The 15,252-nt window shown below is 36.1% G+C and overlaps 1 protein-coding gene across 2 annotated transcripts; it reads left to right on the forward strand.

Annotated features, from left to right (window-relative positions):
• Positions 1-2,734: 2,734 nt before the first annotated feature.
• Positions 2,735-13,791, forward strand: pank1b (pantothenate kinase 1b). 2 transcript variants are annotated; one of them, XM_055175810.2, is made up of 7 exons: positions 2,735-3,275; positions 5,616-5,968; positions 6,160-6,413; positions 6,826-7,002; positions 7,101-7,224; positions 8,706-8,831; positions 9,794-13,791. In XM_055175810.2, the coding sequence occupies exons 1-7, from the start codon at positions 2,996-2,998 to the stop codon at positions 9,851-9,853; spliced, it is 1,374 nt and encodes a 457-aa protein (XP_055031785.2). In that variant the 5' UTR covers positions 2,735-2,995; the 3' UTR covers positions 9,854-13,791. The 2 variants fall into 2 exon arrangements, with proteins under 2 accessions (XP_055031785.2, XP_055031786.2); XM_055175811.2 differs by lacking the exon at positions 2,735-3,275 and adding an exon at positions 4,047-4,205.
• The last annotated feature ends 1,461 nt before the right edge of the window (positions 13,792-15,252 follow it).

The raw sequence follows: 15,252 nt of genomic DNA on the forward strand, positions 1-15,252 counted from the left end.
TACTGGTAGGCGAGGTTTTATCAGGATTAAAGCTAAAATCCGCAGGACATCGGCAGTCCAGGACCCACATTGCCTACCCCAAATCTACATTCTTTAAAATGCTCACTATTGCCTCACAGCAAGAAGGCCCCGTTTCGAGCCCCGGCTAGGGCAGGTGGCCTTTCTGTGTAGAGTTTGTATGTCCTCCCTGTGTCAGCGTGGGTTAACTCCGGTTTCCTTAGGCAGATTGGAGATGCCAAATTGTCCCTCCCCCAACCTGTGTATGGATCAACTTGTCTGAATAAAATTTGTGTATCGATTAAGTGGTAGCTGTAGATGCTGGAATGGCGTAAAGAAATAAAGGAAAAAGAAGAAGTAGACCTATAGGGGCCGTTTCCTGGACAGGGTTTACTATAGATTAATCCAGGACTACACTCTTGAGAAAAATGGTTATAAATAGTACAAAATAAAGGTTATTCAGCTTGTAACAATAGCAGCACCCTTTTGGTGCCATATAGAACCCTTTTTAGATGGTTCTATATAGAACTTGAAAAGTGCTAACCACAGTGATGCTATTAAGAAAAGCAGTTAGGAGGGTTATTTTTGTAATCTAGCCACTTTTTTCAGCACTTTATAAGGTTTAACAATTTAAAAACAAAACTGCAAGACATCAGAAAAAAAATTATTTTCACATTTTCTTTACATGAGGTGTCATACAATTACAAATATGGTTATTAAAATCACATATTAAGTTAAAAATATACATCAAAATAAATATATGAATTATTATGCAAATATAACAAACCACTACTAAAATTAAACAAATGAACAATTAAATTTGGCAAAGACAATCATTCTAAATAGACCACAATCATTAAAATCATGACATATGCACATCAAAACATGGAAATGATAACAAATTCTAAATATTGACATATTGTTTACAGGGTAAATATATGGCATTATATTCAGATGTATACATTAAAGCACAAACAGAGAAATGACATATAATAAAAAAATTGGACCTTAACAATACATTACTAACAGTAAAAATAAAAGTCAATAGGATTGTGTCAATGTTTGTAGAAGCTAAAGTCCATATTATTTTGTTTGCTGGATCATTGTGCATACTCCATCCAATTTTGTTTGTACTAAGTCATTGTTAAAGCGGAGTCCCCTAAATATATCACTTAAAACAATATGAAGCTTACCTTTTACAAAGGGAATTAAAGGGGCCATGGTACAAGACTTTTTTAAGATGTCAAATAAATCTTTGATGTCCACAGAGCACATATGTGAATTTTTTGCTCAAAATACCATATAAATAATTTATTATAGCATGTTAAAATTGCCACTTTGTAGGTATATGCAAAAATGTGCCGTTTTGGGTGTGTCTTTTAAAATGCAAATGAGCTGATGAAGTGCAAACACTGATCACAATGATGGTGGTTTGTTGCAATTAAAACTGAATTGTGCTTTTCTCTGCACCAAATGGCAGTGCTGTGGTTGGATAGTGCAGATTAAGGGGTGGTATTATTATAATAAAAGCTCCTTGTGACATCATAAGGAGAGCCAAATTTCAACAACCTATTTTTTCACAGGCTTGTAGAGTATGGTTTACCAAAACTAAGTTATTGGGTTGATCTTTTTCACATTTTCTAGGTTGATAGAAGCACTGGGGACACAATCATAGCACTTAAACATGGAAAAAGTCAGATTTTCATGCCATGGCCCCTTTAAATGAAGGCGGCTCAAACATGCATTTTAGTCCTGTCCGGTAAAATGCCCACTATTTTATTATTATTATTATTTAGGTTTACTACATTTCCTGTGTAGTATTTTAAATATTTTAAGATGGACACTCTTAAAGTTCATTTAGTCTTTTATTAAAAGTTTACTACATTGCCTGTGTAGTATTATAGATATTTGGAAAAGAACACTCTTAAAGTACACCTAGAACTTTCTAAATGTTTACTAAAGTGTAGTATTTTAGATTTGGAGATTGTCTCTTGTGTGTCCACCTAATGCAGTAAATCAATGTTAGGGTACAGCCACTACTGAAGATTTACTTTTGGTCTTCAAAATGTGATGAAAAAATGCATAATTTACTATTAAACTTATTTTCACTGTAAAATTTTTCAAAAAAAAAAAAGTAATAAGTGTAAAGTTATTTTAAGCAGAGTGGATTTAAAGGTAAACATAACAGTTGCAATGTCTTTTAGCTTAAATTAGAGAACCAGTTACAAATTTATTGTAGTTTTCTGGTGTGACTGCTACAGTAGTTCAACAGTTCTGGAAAAATGCATGATCATGTCTTCTGAGACTATTAAGGATAGTTAAAAATGAAACGTCTAAAAATGCATTGACAATTTAAAATTTTTATGCATACATCTTATAGTGAGAAAAATATTTATTTATTTAAATTATTTATCTAATTATTTTGTATTTTTATTTTGTATTATTTTGCTATTTTAGTTAAACTGTACGTCAGTTTGAATTGTGGCTATATCATTTCTTTATTTTTTTAAACTCTCAGATAACGTTAAGTATGAGTACACAACATAGCCTGCTGCACAATGTTGTCTATGTTGAAAAACACACGAGTGTGAAAATGCGTTCCAGTGATCCTATCTTTATTTTATAATTAAATTTAGTTGAACTCTATGTAATGTTTATGCAGATGTAATTTGTGTAGAGTAGTTTGTCTTATCCAAGTAGGCGGCTCTGAAACATGACGTTTCAGCAAAGGGAGTGGAGGCATTTTCTTTGGTGACGTCGCATATACCGGCTGTTTGACTCGGAAACAGCGAGTACACAAAATGACCGACAGTGACCTCAAATAAGATGTTGGAGAGCCGTCCTTTGTCTTCATCTCTTCACCGAACATCCGCATTAATGTAGAAATATCAAATAACTATTGTGATATTGTCAGCGCGCCATCGAAACGTCGAGTGGGAAACGGTTTCTTGCCTATCTGTCTATCTTCCGCGCATTCACATTTGCTAACGTTACGTGAATGATGGAAAATGCTGAAACATCAGATGAAAACGGAACGAAGCGTTATACTAACGGTTTAACGAACGGATTTCACACGCCAGCGGCCGGGAACGAGGATTGTGTTTCTTGCGGGTCTAACGGCGGTGGTCTCGGTGATAACGTTAGTGACAGTAGCGGTAGCCATAATGGTATTGAAAATTTCCACCATCTTCATCATCAGGATTCACACAACAATGGCTCGACTGCCAAGCGCTGCAGACTCAGAAGACGCTTGGACTCAGGGAGAAAAAACCGACCGCGTAAGTGCAGCCTATATTGTTTTATTAATGTCTTAAATTACTTCAGAGAACAATGACAATTACCAAAGCAATGCGAATACTGTATTTTGCGATATCCGTAGCTACATAGCTGCGTATGGCTATTTTATGTAAAGAGACATAATTAGACAACTTAAAAGGTTTTTGCGCATTATTTTTTTAATAAAGAGTCGGCTATTTGTGGGATAAAAACCTTGACCAACACAGATATTTAAAATACGCATTGTCACATTCGTTTAAGGTTATTTTAATTTAAGGTTATTCCGTTGGATATTACAATTTGTGTGGGGTTTTTTGGTAGCAACTAGCAAGGCATTAACTGCTTTTTTGTATATCTCGTTTTTATTCATATTTCCTTCAATAACGCGAAATGTGGGATTTTTTGTGTCACGAAGTCCCGGAAGTATCTCCACATTTTTTTTAAATATATAAGTCCTTTGTTTTACTACACTTTTCAGCATTGTGTTTAAAGAGAGGGTCATTCCTCAAAGGAAACGCGTAAACATTTTGCGTCTATAACACATTTAAAAATCCCTGTATTGAGAGCTTTATTTGTTTTGAAAGAAAGGGCTATTTGGTGTTGTGAAATCAATGTGCTGTTCGTTGTGGGGATCTTATTGGCCAGTCAGTATTAGAGGGTGTGGCTAACGGACGCCAGATATGACGGACAATCGTGTTTAACCAATGGGCGTGACGAAACACAAAAAGGGGAGGGATGTCGTTCAGTATGAACGAACAGCCTGTACAGTTACAGCTGACACGAGAAGTCAATACAGAACACTGACGTGATATTAACACATTCATTCATCTGGCGAAGGATTGTAAATAATATTTATTTATTACATCGTTGGCTTGCTCAGATTCTGAAACTGACTGACTCGCCAAGTATGAAGCTTATAGTAAAAAAATCAGGTAACTTCTTTTGCAATATTTGTACGTAATAAAATCAATACATATCAGTAAACATTTAATATTTAAGATGTGATTCAGTGTTTTTGTTGTTGTTGTTGGATTGTTTACTCTCTTTATTGTAAGTAAAACACTTACTGTACACTCTTTGCAGAAACAGTAGCTTGCTGCACATTCTAGTGCAACATTGACTTTAGAAATTATATGTTTTGCATTGCTTTAAATGTTCTTGTTCATAAGACAATACTTATTGTTGACTTCAACAGAATGTTACTTTGAAAGAAAGGGTCTACTAAATGAATAAATGTTTAAACCTCATTGGTGTGAACTGCTGTAACCTCACTTTTATGTCAAACAGCTGTAATGTCACTTTGGTCTTGGTGGTTTAGAGTACTTTGCTCTCTGAGCCTCATGACAAGGAACACACATACCCACCTTTTACCTACATGGACTGCTGTCAGTAATATTATTATTACTGGTCTAAGCAAAGACTTGTTTAAATCTATAATCTAAAAAAACTGAGTTTTATTACAAGCTGCAAAGACAATGAAATGCGCTACTTCTGAGTTATGACACAGACTTGAATTGTGGGATTGAAATTGTACAGCAAATTTTATCATTGTTACTATGCATAAATGGTTTTATTTAGAAGTTAAATTTTTGCTATAGTTTCATAGGAAACAGTACATTTCTGAATAGGCAGGCAGCCAATCTGCTGTTACCATAGCAACAAAAGGCATCATGCGCTAGTATTCAAATCTAGTATTTAATAACATGCGGTCCTTAAACTAGGGCTGGGACGATACACCTTATTAAAAAGACCTGCCTAAAATCGATTCTGAATCGCAAGGCTCCGATTCTGTGTTTTATGCACAGCTTGTGCGCGTACTACAGCTCTGTGATCAGTAGGAAGTCCTTATCAATCTAAAATCAAGTTTGACTCGAGTTTGACTCGTTTATAATGCAAATTTAAAAAAGCAACACTCGTCAAACACAATCATTCAAAAATATTTTAATTATCATGAAAATACCTGAAACGATCTGAAGAACAGCGATATAAATATCTCTTTAGACATTTCCTGGAATAGTGTTTGTAATGCTACTTCTTCTGTGGCACAAATGGCGTTTCTACATGAGAGCGCCCTCTGGCTTTTGGATGTGGCCGCATTTCACTGTGATTCATTCATTGAGAAAACGCGCATTTGCATGATTAATCGTCACAGCCCTACCTTAAACATCTCAAAATCAAGTGACAACTGATATTGTAAAAAGTTATTTATGGATTACATTTCTGACACGACACATAACATACAGCTTGACATATACATTTGAACACTTAGCAGATGCTTTTATTCAAAGCAACTTACAAAGGAGATTTGAACATATTTTATTTAAAATAAATGTTTTTTCCAGCCTTTCCATGGTTTGGTATGGACATTGGAGGCACCCTGGTAAAGCTGGTTTACTTTGAGCCCAAGGACATCACAGCCGAAGAAGAACAGGAGGAAGTCGAGAGCCTGAAGAGCATCCGCCGCTACCTGACCTCCAACGTGGCCTACGGCAATACGGGTATCCGTGATGTACACCTGGAGCTGAAGAACCTCACCATGTGCGGCCGCAAAGGCAACCTGCACTTCATCCGCTTTCCAACGCAAGATATGCACACCTTCATCCAGATGGGCAGAGACAAGAACTTCTCCAGCCTGCACACCACACTGTGCGCAACGGGTGGGGGCGCATACAAGTTTGAGGAAGACTTTAGAACGGTACTACTTATATAATCTTTCTATACATGAAGATAAACTATATACTATACATGGTCAATAACACACATTTATTGTTCATTATATATGTATGTAGTGTGTTGCTGACATTTTTACTGTTCCTGTTAACGGGACAATAAACTGCTATCATCTGATCTCAAAGTTCTGATCATGCATTTTTATGTCGCCCCCAGGTGGCCGCTTTGGAGCTACAGAAGCTGGATGAACTGGACTGTCTCATTCACGGCTTGCTGTACGTTGACTCGGTTGGGTTTAACGGCCTTTCAGAGTGTTATTTTTTCAAAAATCCCTCTGACCCGGAAAACTGTGTCAAAAGTCCATGTAGCCTGGAAAACCCTTTTCCTATGTTGCTGGTAAACATTGGATCGGGGGTGAGCATCCTTGCTGTCTATTCCAAGGATGATTACAAGCGGGTCACAGGCACCAGGTAAATGTGTTTTTTAATAGAATTGGCCCGGCAACATTGTAACTGTAAATCATGACGGTAAAAATTTTAATTTTGGGTAAGAGATTACTTGTCTTTTAATCAGTGTTATTTTGAAAGCATGGTTAAAATGTCATTGCAAAGATAAGGAACACAGAAGGATGTTCTATAATGATTTCATTCAGAGTCTCATACAGTCTTATAAACACTAACAGTACATGTGCAAAGATTCTTGATAAACTCCCACTATTGTTTTTAACAGCAAAAATAATATCATATAGGTTTAATACAGCATGAGGGTTCGCAAACCCCTTTGCGATTTCCATAAAAATGCCACATTATAAAAACGTGAACTTTAATGATCAATGCAACATTTCTGAAATGACACACATTTCTCCCATCTGATGTGCATCAGTTTAGGAGGTGGTACTTTTCTCGGCCTTTGCTGCTTACTGACTGGCTGCGAGACGTTTGAGGAGGCTTTGGAGATGGCAACTAAAGGAGACAGCACAAACGTGGACAAACTGGTGAAGGACATTTATGGTGGCGATTACGAACGCTTTGGACTCCAGGGCTCTGCCGTTGCATCCAGGTACAAACAAATTGCAGGTAGTTTGCATGGGTTAAACGGCGATGATGTTTTTGTGATAAATAAATCTATGTTTTTTCCATTTCAATTGAATCCTTTAGTTTCTGTCATATGATGAGCAAGGAGAAACGTGACAGTATAAGTAAAGAAGACCTGGCCAGGGCCACGCTTGTCACCATCACTAACAACATCGGCTCCATCGCCCGCATGTGTGCAGTGAATGAGGTTTGAAAACTGTTTCCCTTCATGCGTAACTCTCTTCGCACATAACTCGCATACATTTTGTAATGTACCTGTTAGAACAAACAGTATCAAAACAGTGTCTGGAATGATGAGAATGGGAATAAACTCTGTGTGCTGTGAGCTTCTTTACAGTGTTGCCTTGTGGCATGGAGATCAAGCAGCATTGTACAGGGCTATCACAGCACACTGAACAGCTACAAGATGAACTCTACGTTAAAATCTACAAAAAAAAGCTTTAGTGTTTTTATATTCTAAGGGGGCGTTCACACCATGTTTTACGCCTGCGGCCGGCGCATGTTTTCAATTGATTCCAATGAAAACTCTGTGTTTTTCAATTAAGCCGGCGCTCAGCGTTTTTTTCGCGCTCGGCGCTGAGCCTCAAGAGTTGAAAGAGATTCAACTTTGGGTGAAAAGCTCCGCTCGCCAATGTCAGTTCTCAAACAGCTGTCCAGTCACAGTCGAGGAGGGGCGGGACAAGTATCACAACAACCAACCGGCTCACAGCTCAAGTATCACAGCTAAAAAGCGCTCGGCTGAAAAAAACGGCTGGCATGCGGTGTCCTCCAGGTGTTTTCAGCCGCGTTAAAAAGTTTTGGTGTGCATAACCCTTAAGGAATTGTGTGAATGGTCATAAGCGAGTTTTCTTTGTTCTTATTTTATTGTTTCATTAGCCATTTTATTGTAGCCATTAGCTTATGACAATTTCTACAATTTTTTTTTACTTTAGTTAAATCATGGTTACCACAAATTAATTATGGTTTTATTAATTATAATTAATATTAACGGTAAAAATGATAAAACTGCAATCCATAATGCCAATGGAAATTCTGCATTTTTCAAATAAGCCAGCAGCTAGCGGTTTTTTTTTTTGCACTGAAAAACGGCGCTCAACGGTTTTTCCGCGCTGAGCGCAGAGAGTTGAAAAATATTCAACTTTGGATGAAAAGCTCCACTCGTCAATGTCAGTTCTCACATGGACGTCCAATCACAGTGGAGGAGGGGTGGGACAAGTATCACAGCAACCAACCGTGTGTGCACAACCCCTAACTCACTGCACTTATTTTTACGTGGATTGATTTTTAATGACAACCAACATTTCCTGCCAAATTTCTACTGCCAATTCATCTTATAAATCATTTTAAGCTTACTCGTAGTGCTTCAAGATATATTGAAATTAGCATAATATCTCATATGCTAATATTCCAATATGCAAATCGCAATTGTGTGCGATATCATGTGTCAACAAAGTTCTTTATAATGAAACTTTTACGTTAATACAGACAGCAGAGAAACTGGTGGGAGAGAGCAAGTGATGTTTTCTTTTCCAAAAATACAAAACAATGTGTAACATGTTTGCTGGTTATTCATTTCCAGTATCATATTCTAATATAATTTACATTTTTTAAGTCATCTCATATAAAGCTTGTTTATATAAAAATACTTTGTCATTTTTTTCTTTTTAGAAAATCGATAGAGTGGTTTTTGTTGGGAATTTTCTTCGAATAAACACAGTATCTACTAAGCTGCTAGCCTATGCCATGGACTTCTGGTCTGATGGACAACTGAAAGCCCTTTTCTTAGAACATGAAGTAAGTCTTTCTTTTATATTTCTAGAGAATTGTCATGTTTGTTTATTTTAAACATAGATACTGTATTATTCCAGAGCGTTTTTTCATCCTAATTTTACCCCTAACCCAAAACCCAACATCACATAAAATTTGGCCCTAGCTGTATCCCCTCTAGCCAGAACCCAGATGAACTGAAACACTAGCTCCCCCTTGTGTTAGTTTTAAAATCATCTACCTGTGGATGTGTCAGGATATGTTTTTTTTTTTAATAAATGTTATTTAAAGTATCTTTTTATTAATATGTGTGCATATTATATACTATCAGTAAATTGTGTCATTATCATAAAGAGGTGCAGAAATGACAAATTTTTGTAGGCCAAGAAGTTAGCTACAGATGGGTTCCCTCTTTTTTTCCATAAGCTTTTGGATTGTCGCAAAAAAAATAAGATCTGTGATCAACAAAAGGTTCACAAATTAACACATATTTTATGAATTTTTAAGTCTAAATGCATTTACAAAAAATTTTTAGGTTATAAACAACTACACCATGGTCAACAAGATTGCAAAACATTTAAAACATGGTCTCTGATTGTGCTCATGCACTGAATTTTTTTTTTAATTCAATTTACTCAAATTTTTTAAGGTAAGTGGTTGCAATCAATTTATTTAAGCTACATTTAAACAAAAGTTTTTTATTTTATTTTCTCTTTCTTTTTTTGTTTGAATGTAGCTTAAATAAATTGATTGCAACCACTTACCTTAAAAATGTAGTAAATTGAATGAATAATTTTTTTCAGTGTGTTGTTTTTGAGATTTTCATGCGTGATGACGTTTAAAGTTCCTGACAACCGTTGTAGTCCCTGCATCCCTGCAGCTCTCTATCAAACTTCATACCATCATGCAACTCTCATTCAATAGATTCTATCATACTGGATAAACTAGCAATGAGCATCAATTAAATGCACTTTTTGTTTTTTCTGCAGGTTTATTTTGGAGCTGTTGGTGCCTTCCTAGAGCTGCTGAAGATGACTGAAGACTCCTGAGACACTGAGGACATACCAACCTTCAAACCAGAAGCTGCTGTAAGATTTCAGGAAAGCCTATCCTCTACTAAAAAAGCCATGTAATAATGATCGAATTCCTCTTCAAAGCGTCAACACCGCTGCCCTTCTATTACCAAGCCATTTCTGATGGAAAGAGGTGTCATGAGAACCGATCAGTTTGTTTAACAGTGCAATGAGCACATCAAGCTAAATGTGCCTCATCACTGCTATAAATCCAGCATAGCATCGTCTTTTCCGACGCTGATGATTTAAGAGGAAGATGATTAAGGAAATGAAATGTAATGTTCTTATCCTCCGTCCACTCTTTATTTGTTAGCGTTAATTGTAACCAATTAAACAGATCTGAAGGTGCGATTGATGTCTATTTGCGGTACAGTCTGCAGTTAAAAATGAAAGTGTACATATTCCTACAATCTTCTCCTCTAAATTGGTTAAATTTTTTATTTGTAATTTATTTTAACTGTTAATTCTGTGTCATTAGATTTATTTAAAAATAACGTCATAGGATAAGTAATTTACAAAGAGCTTCTGCGCTCTAGTTGAGTATTACTGGCCGTATGTTCATAATTCTGTACTAACCAGCCTTTTCCAAATGCCAATTGAATTTCAGTAGTTTTTACATTGTCAAAGATAAATCATAAAGTTTTTTATTATTATTTTAAAAACAAACATATGAATGAAATGGACCTATTTTTTTGTTGTTGGGCATTTTATGATTGTTTGATTGTTCAGGACATAAGTAGTTCCCAGGATGATTTTACCTGGTCTGTATAATGAACAGAGAACATGTGCATCTGAACTGACACTAAAATGTGCTTGGACCAAATGGTTAGTGTTGACTGGAAAACAGTATGATCCTCAGATAGAGAATTCCTCGCTCACTACATTAAGCTTTTTATCTGTGAAATTAAATGATAAACATTTAGATTTGGTGATTGGGGTTATAATGCCTAATGCTGAGATTTCTCTGATCTGAATGTGTTATCGATTTTTCTTACTTTTTGTATATACACTGTAATAATTTTTTTTTACATTTGCACAAACCATTATGGAGTCACTTATCATATTCATGTTATTGTGCAGTAGTGTCTCAATTTTTATTTGGGCCTGTTAACTTTATTTCCTTGTCAAAAGTCTTGTAAGATTCTTGTCATTGCCTTCATCCCTTCAGCTTAATGGCATCATAAGGGACTGAAAATATTTTGCCTTAGCAAGTTTTGTCACATTATCAGCATTTTTTTATACTTTCTTATCAGTAGTAGGACGCCGGGAGGTTACGATGTTTCACAGTGACATTAAGTTCGTTGGGGATGACTGTAAAAGCTCCAGATTCTTGTTCAGAACCAGTAAACATCATCTAAAGCTTGAATCTTAAATCCAAAAAGTAATTGTTGATTATTATAATCTGCTTAAATATTTAAAATCCGAAAACAAAAGCACTTCCAAGTAAAACATGTATCGACCCTTCTATAAGTCACTGGTTGTGAACAATTGCACGTATTGCAATTACATATCCTCATTTCAACTTAAAGGTGCAGTGTGTAGGTTTTAGCGGCATCTAGCAATGAGATTGTGAATTGCAACCAACGGCTCAGTCCACCATTCACCAAAATGCATAGAGAAGCTACAGTAGCCGCTAAAGGACAAACAGGTTGTTGTACAATAGTGATAAAACGCGCTCTGTACAGTAGTTTGTCCGTTTAGGGCTACTGTACAAACATGGCGGCATAAAATGGTGACTTCCATGTAAGGGGACCCGCAGTGTATCTAGATAAAAATGGCTCATTCCAAGGTAATAAACACATAACAGTTCATTAGGTAAAGTCTTTGATAATGTAGTTTATATAATATAATGTATATTATATTGCATTTCTGTCAAGAGATCCTTCAAAAAGTTACACACTGCACCTTTAACAAAGTATGCAGTTCTCCAGCTTGCAGTGGTTTACAGTCTTAGGGGCAGTTTCCCGGACAGGGTTTGGATTAATCCAGGATTAGGCCTTTGCTATATTAGGTAATTTATGTAGTTTTTACAGACAAATCTTTTTACAAAACAATACTGGTGTGCATCTTGAGACAAAACAATGGCACTGATACATGTTAAGCTACGTCAGTGCAATATATTTTTAAATTAAGGCAGCTCAAACATGCATTTTAGTCTGGGACTAGGATAAGACCTGTCCAGAAAACTGCCCCTTAAAGGTGCAGTGTGTACATTTTAGCGAAGTATAGTGGTCAGGTTGCGAATTGCAACCAACGGCTCAGTCCATTGCTCACCTCTTGCTTTTAAAATGCATATAGAGAAGCTATGGTATCCGCCACTGGAAAAACATATCGTCGGAGACAACTTAGTGAAAAAGTTTGTCCGTTACGGGCTTCTGTAGAAACATGGTGGCACAAAATGGCGACTTCCACGTAAGGGGACCCTCTGTGTTTATAGATAAAACGTCTCATTCTACAGTAATAAAAACATTACGGTTCATTATAAAAAGGTCTTTATACACCCCTAATGATATAGTTTTGTATATTTTTTGCATTTCTGTCAAGAGATCCTTCTAAAAATTACACACTGCACCTTTAATCCATTGCACAAGTTTTTTCTTTGAATCATGTGAAGGCAAGCAAGACCAAAACTTTAAAGAGGAAGTAATATTTCCATGTTGAATAATATCAGAATGCAATTTCATTGTAGAATTTACTTTTTTGTTATTCACATCATAGTTTAAGCATACATTATGTATATACCAGCTACTGTAGCTTAACAGCTTAGACCTGTGCTGACTTAATGTCTTTTAGCTGCTCCTAACATCTGTAACAGTGAATTAAACGCTCTGCCTTTATTCCACCGAATGCCACTTGGAATTTGCATACGCAAACTGTACAAGCACTTGCTTTTCATGTCTCCCCCATTCCTTTCTTAATACATGTTGTATATGTCTTCTGCTCAATCCTTAGTCTTTATAATTGCCTTATGCAATGGGGTGCCATTTTGACTTTGGATGTCTAGGTTATGCACTATGGCACCCCAACGTCTCTCTGAGCCACTAAAGTAACTTCCAAGTGTTACGGGGTGCCTTTAACTGATGGAAACAAGGCTTTATCTCTGTATCATCTCCTATGTAGTTCCTAATGCTAAGATGTCTCTGTATACATTCATTTTGAGGGTTGTTTTTTTATATTGGAAAATGCCCCAGCTAGACAGAATGCATGTGCTGGTACGTTGTATTTTACCTGAGCCAATGCAAAGCATGTAAGCGACTTTAATGTGTCATTTCCCTGGGTGGATAAACTTCATCTAGACTAAATGACTTTGTATGAGGTTTATGTAAACCAGCTTAATATTCGGCTCAAATGTTGTCATCGCATGTTCAGTCCTCACGTAAATTAAATTGTAATGAACTTAATCTCATTGTTTATACAAGGAGCGTATTCTGTACATTTTTGACAACAATTTTTTCAGGAAGCATGTTGTAATTTGTAAATGCTAAACTGTCATTTCAGCTAAACTATCAGAGCTAAATTATATCTTTATTAGTAACTTTAGATGTGAAAATCCTGAGCTAATGATCCGATGACCTCAGTCTTCTGACGGATTTGTCAGATATGTTGTGATCTAAATGAGTGTTTAATTCCAATGTTATTTAACGTCTCTTTTTTCAGTGTTCAGGCAAACGTATAATCCTCAAACAGTATCAGCACACAATTGTAAGTGTGTTTTCATTGATACAACATTTGACGTTATTGTACAAATGTATTTATGCCTCCTACTAAGAGACAAAGCGTTTGCATTACTGGCTCTGAAATCCATGTCACATAGAGATTTGATATCAGTTTTAATGTATAACATGAACACCTAATTTCATTTGTCAATAAAACTATTTTGTAAATATCTAATAAATGTGTTAATTATGAAAAAATGGTTTATTGTTGAATTCATCTACACTTTACCTAAAATTGCTTTTATACGCAGGGCTTATTTTTTTAATCCAAAAGTCTATGGGGAAAATGAATGGGCTTTTGCGAGGTAACCGCTAATCCTGAGTTAGCCTAAAAAAGTAATTCCTGCGGCACTCTGCATGCGAAAGCTTAGGCAGCTGACTTTGGAGCATGAAGGCAGCTCTGGGAAACGCAATCGGACAGCCTTCATAGGCAGCGTAATGGAATTCTGTTCGAAATATAAACATAAAGAGCACCTTTGTGATAACTAATCCCATATTTAAAAAATAATTCCATATTTGAAAAATACAATACTAATTTCTCGCTAGAAATGCAATTAAAAATTGTAAAAATTAAATTTAAAAAAGTAAAAATTGAAAATAAAACTTTACTTACACTAAATTTGTGCTCCACTGCTTCTGGCCAACCATTTTATTTTTTCGTACTCAACCACATTCTCTATGCACACCCATCCATAGAATTGTGGGGCGTGACAATGAAGGTATCCCAGGAGACAGGAAGTAAACCTAACATTGGATTTAGATATGGCTTTGAATGCTGCTTTTAGAGCTTTCGGACGCAGCCTATATCATGAGAGGAAAATCATGGGTGTGGCTTGTGTTTTCCACTGTGTCTTACATAGATATAGAAAAGTAGGCGTTTCGTTTAGAAACAGAACTGGCAAAACACTGACAGTTGGAGGGGTGGAACGGATGCTTCGCCCAAGCTAACTTATAGACATTATATTTATACGACGTGCTGGAATGTGATCCAGCCATGCAGCGTCACCGCCATATTGGTTGGGTATCCTCACTCTATGCTAGCACCGGAGTCGATGGAGAGCGAGCAACTATGCCTGTATTTTGTGCAGCTTGCAATAACCGGTGCAGTATTGACACCAGATCGCATGGGTTTACCTTTCACAAGTAAGATTAAACAATAATTTTGGTTAATTTACCATTTATAATATTATGTCATTATAACTAATGTTACTTACGTGTAACCAAACCGTGTGAAAATCCGGTAAAAAAAATCTGTGGATTTTTATGATTATTGTAGTTGGGATACACCTTCCTCACTAGAAAAAATGCAGGGGGGCACATTAGGGACCCATTCAAGATGGTGGATGCGCTGATAGGCAGCGTCAGTCTATGAGGCGTCTACGTATATATTGTCTATGGTCTAACTGACATCATCTGCGAATGATCGCCACAAGGGGGTGAAAGTAAATTTTTTTAGATTTTGATTGAAGTTTATGGGCACATGAATTAAAAAAATAAAATAATGACTTACACAGTTCATTTCTTTATAAAAAAAACACTGCAATATTACATTAAAATTAAGAATTGTCAGTTTTGCTTTCATTGGGACTTTAAGTATGACACTAGTATAAAAGTAAGGTTTTCTTTATGAACATTAATAAATGCATTAGCTAACATTAA

This window comes from Misgurnus anguillicaudatus, chromosome 4 (genome assembly GCF_027580225.2).
Source record: "Misgurnus anguillicaudatus chromosome 4, ASM2758022v2, whole genome shotgun sequence".
Taxonomy (NCBI): domain Eukaryota; kingdom Metazoa; phylum Chordata; class Actinopteri; order Cypriniformes; family Cobitidae; genus Misgurnus; species Misgurnus anguillicaudatus.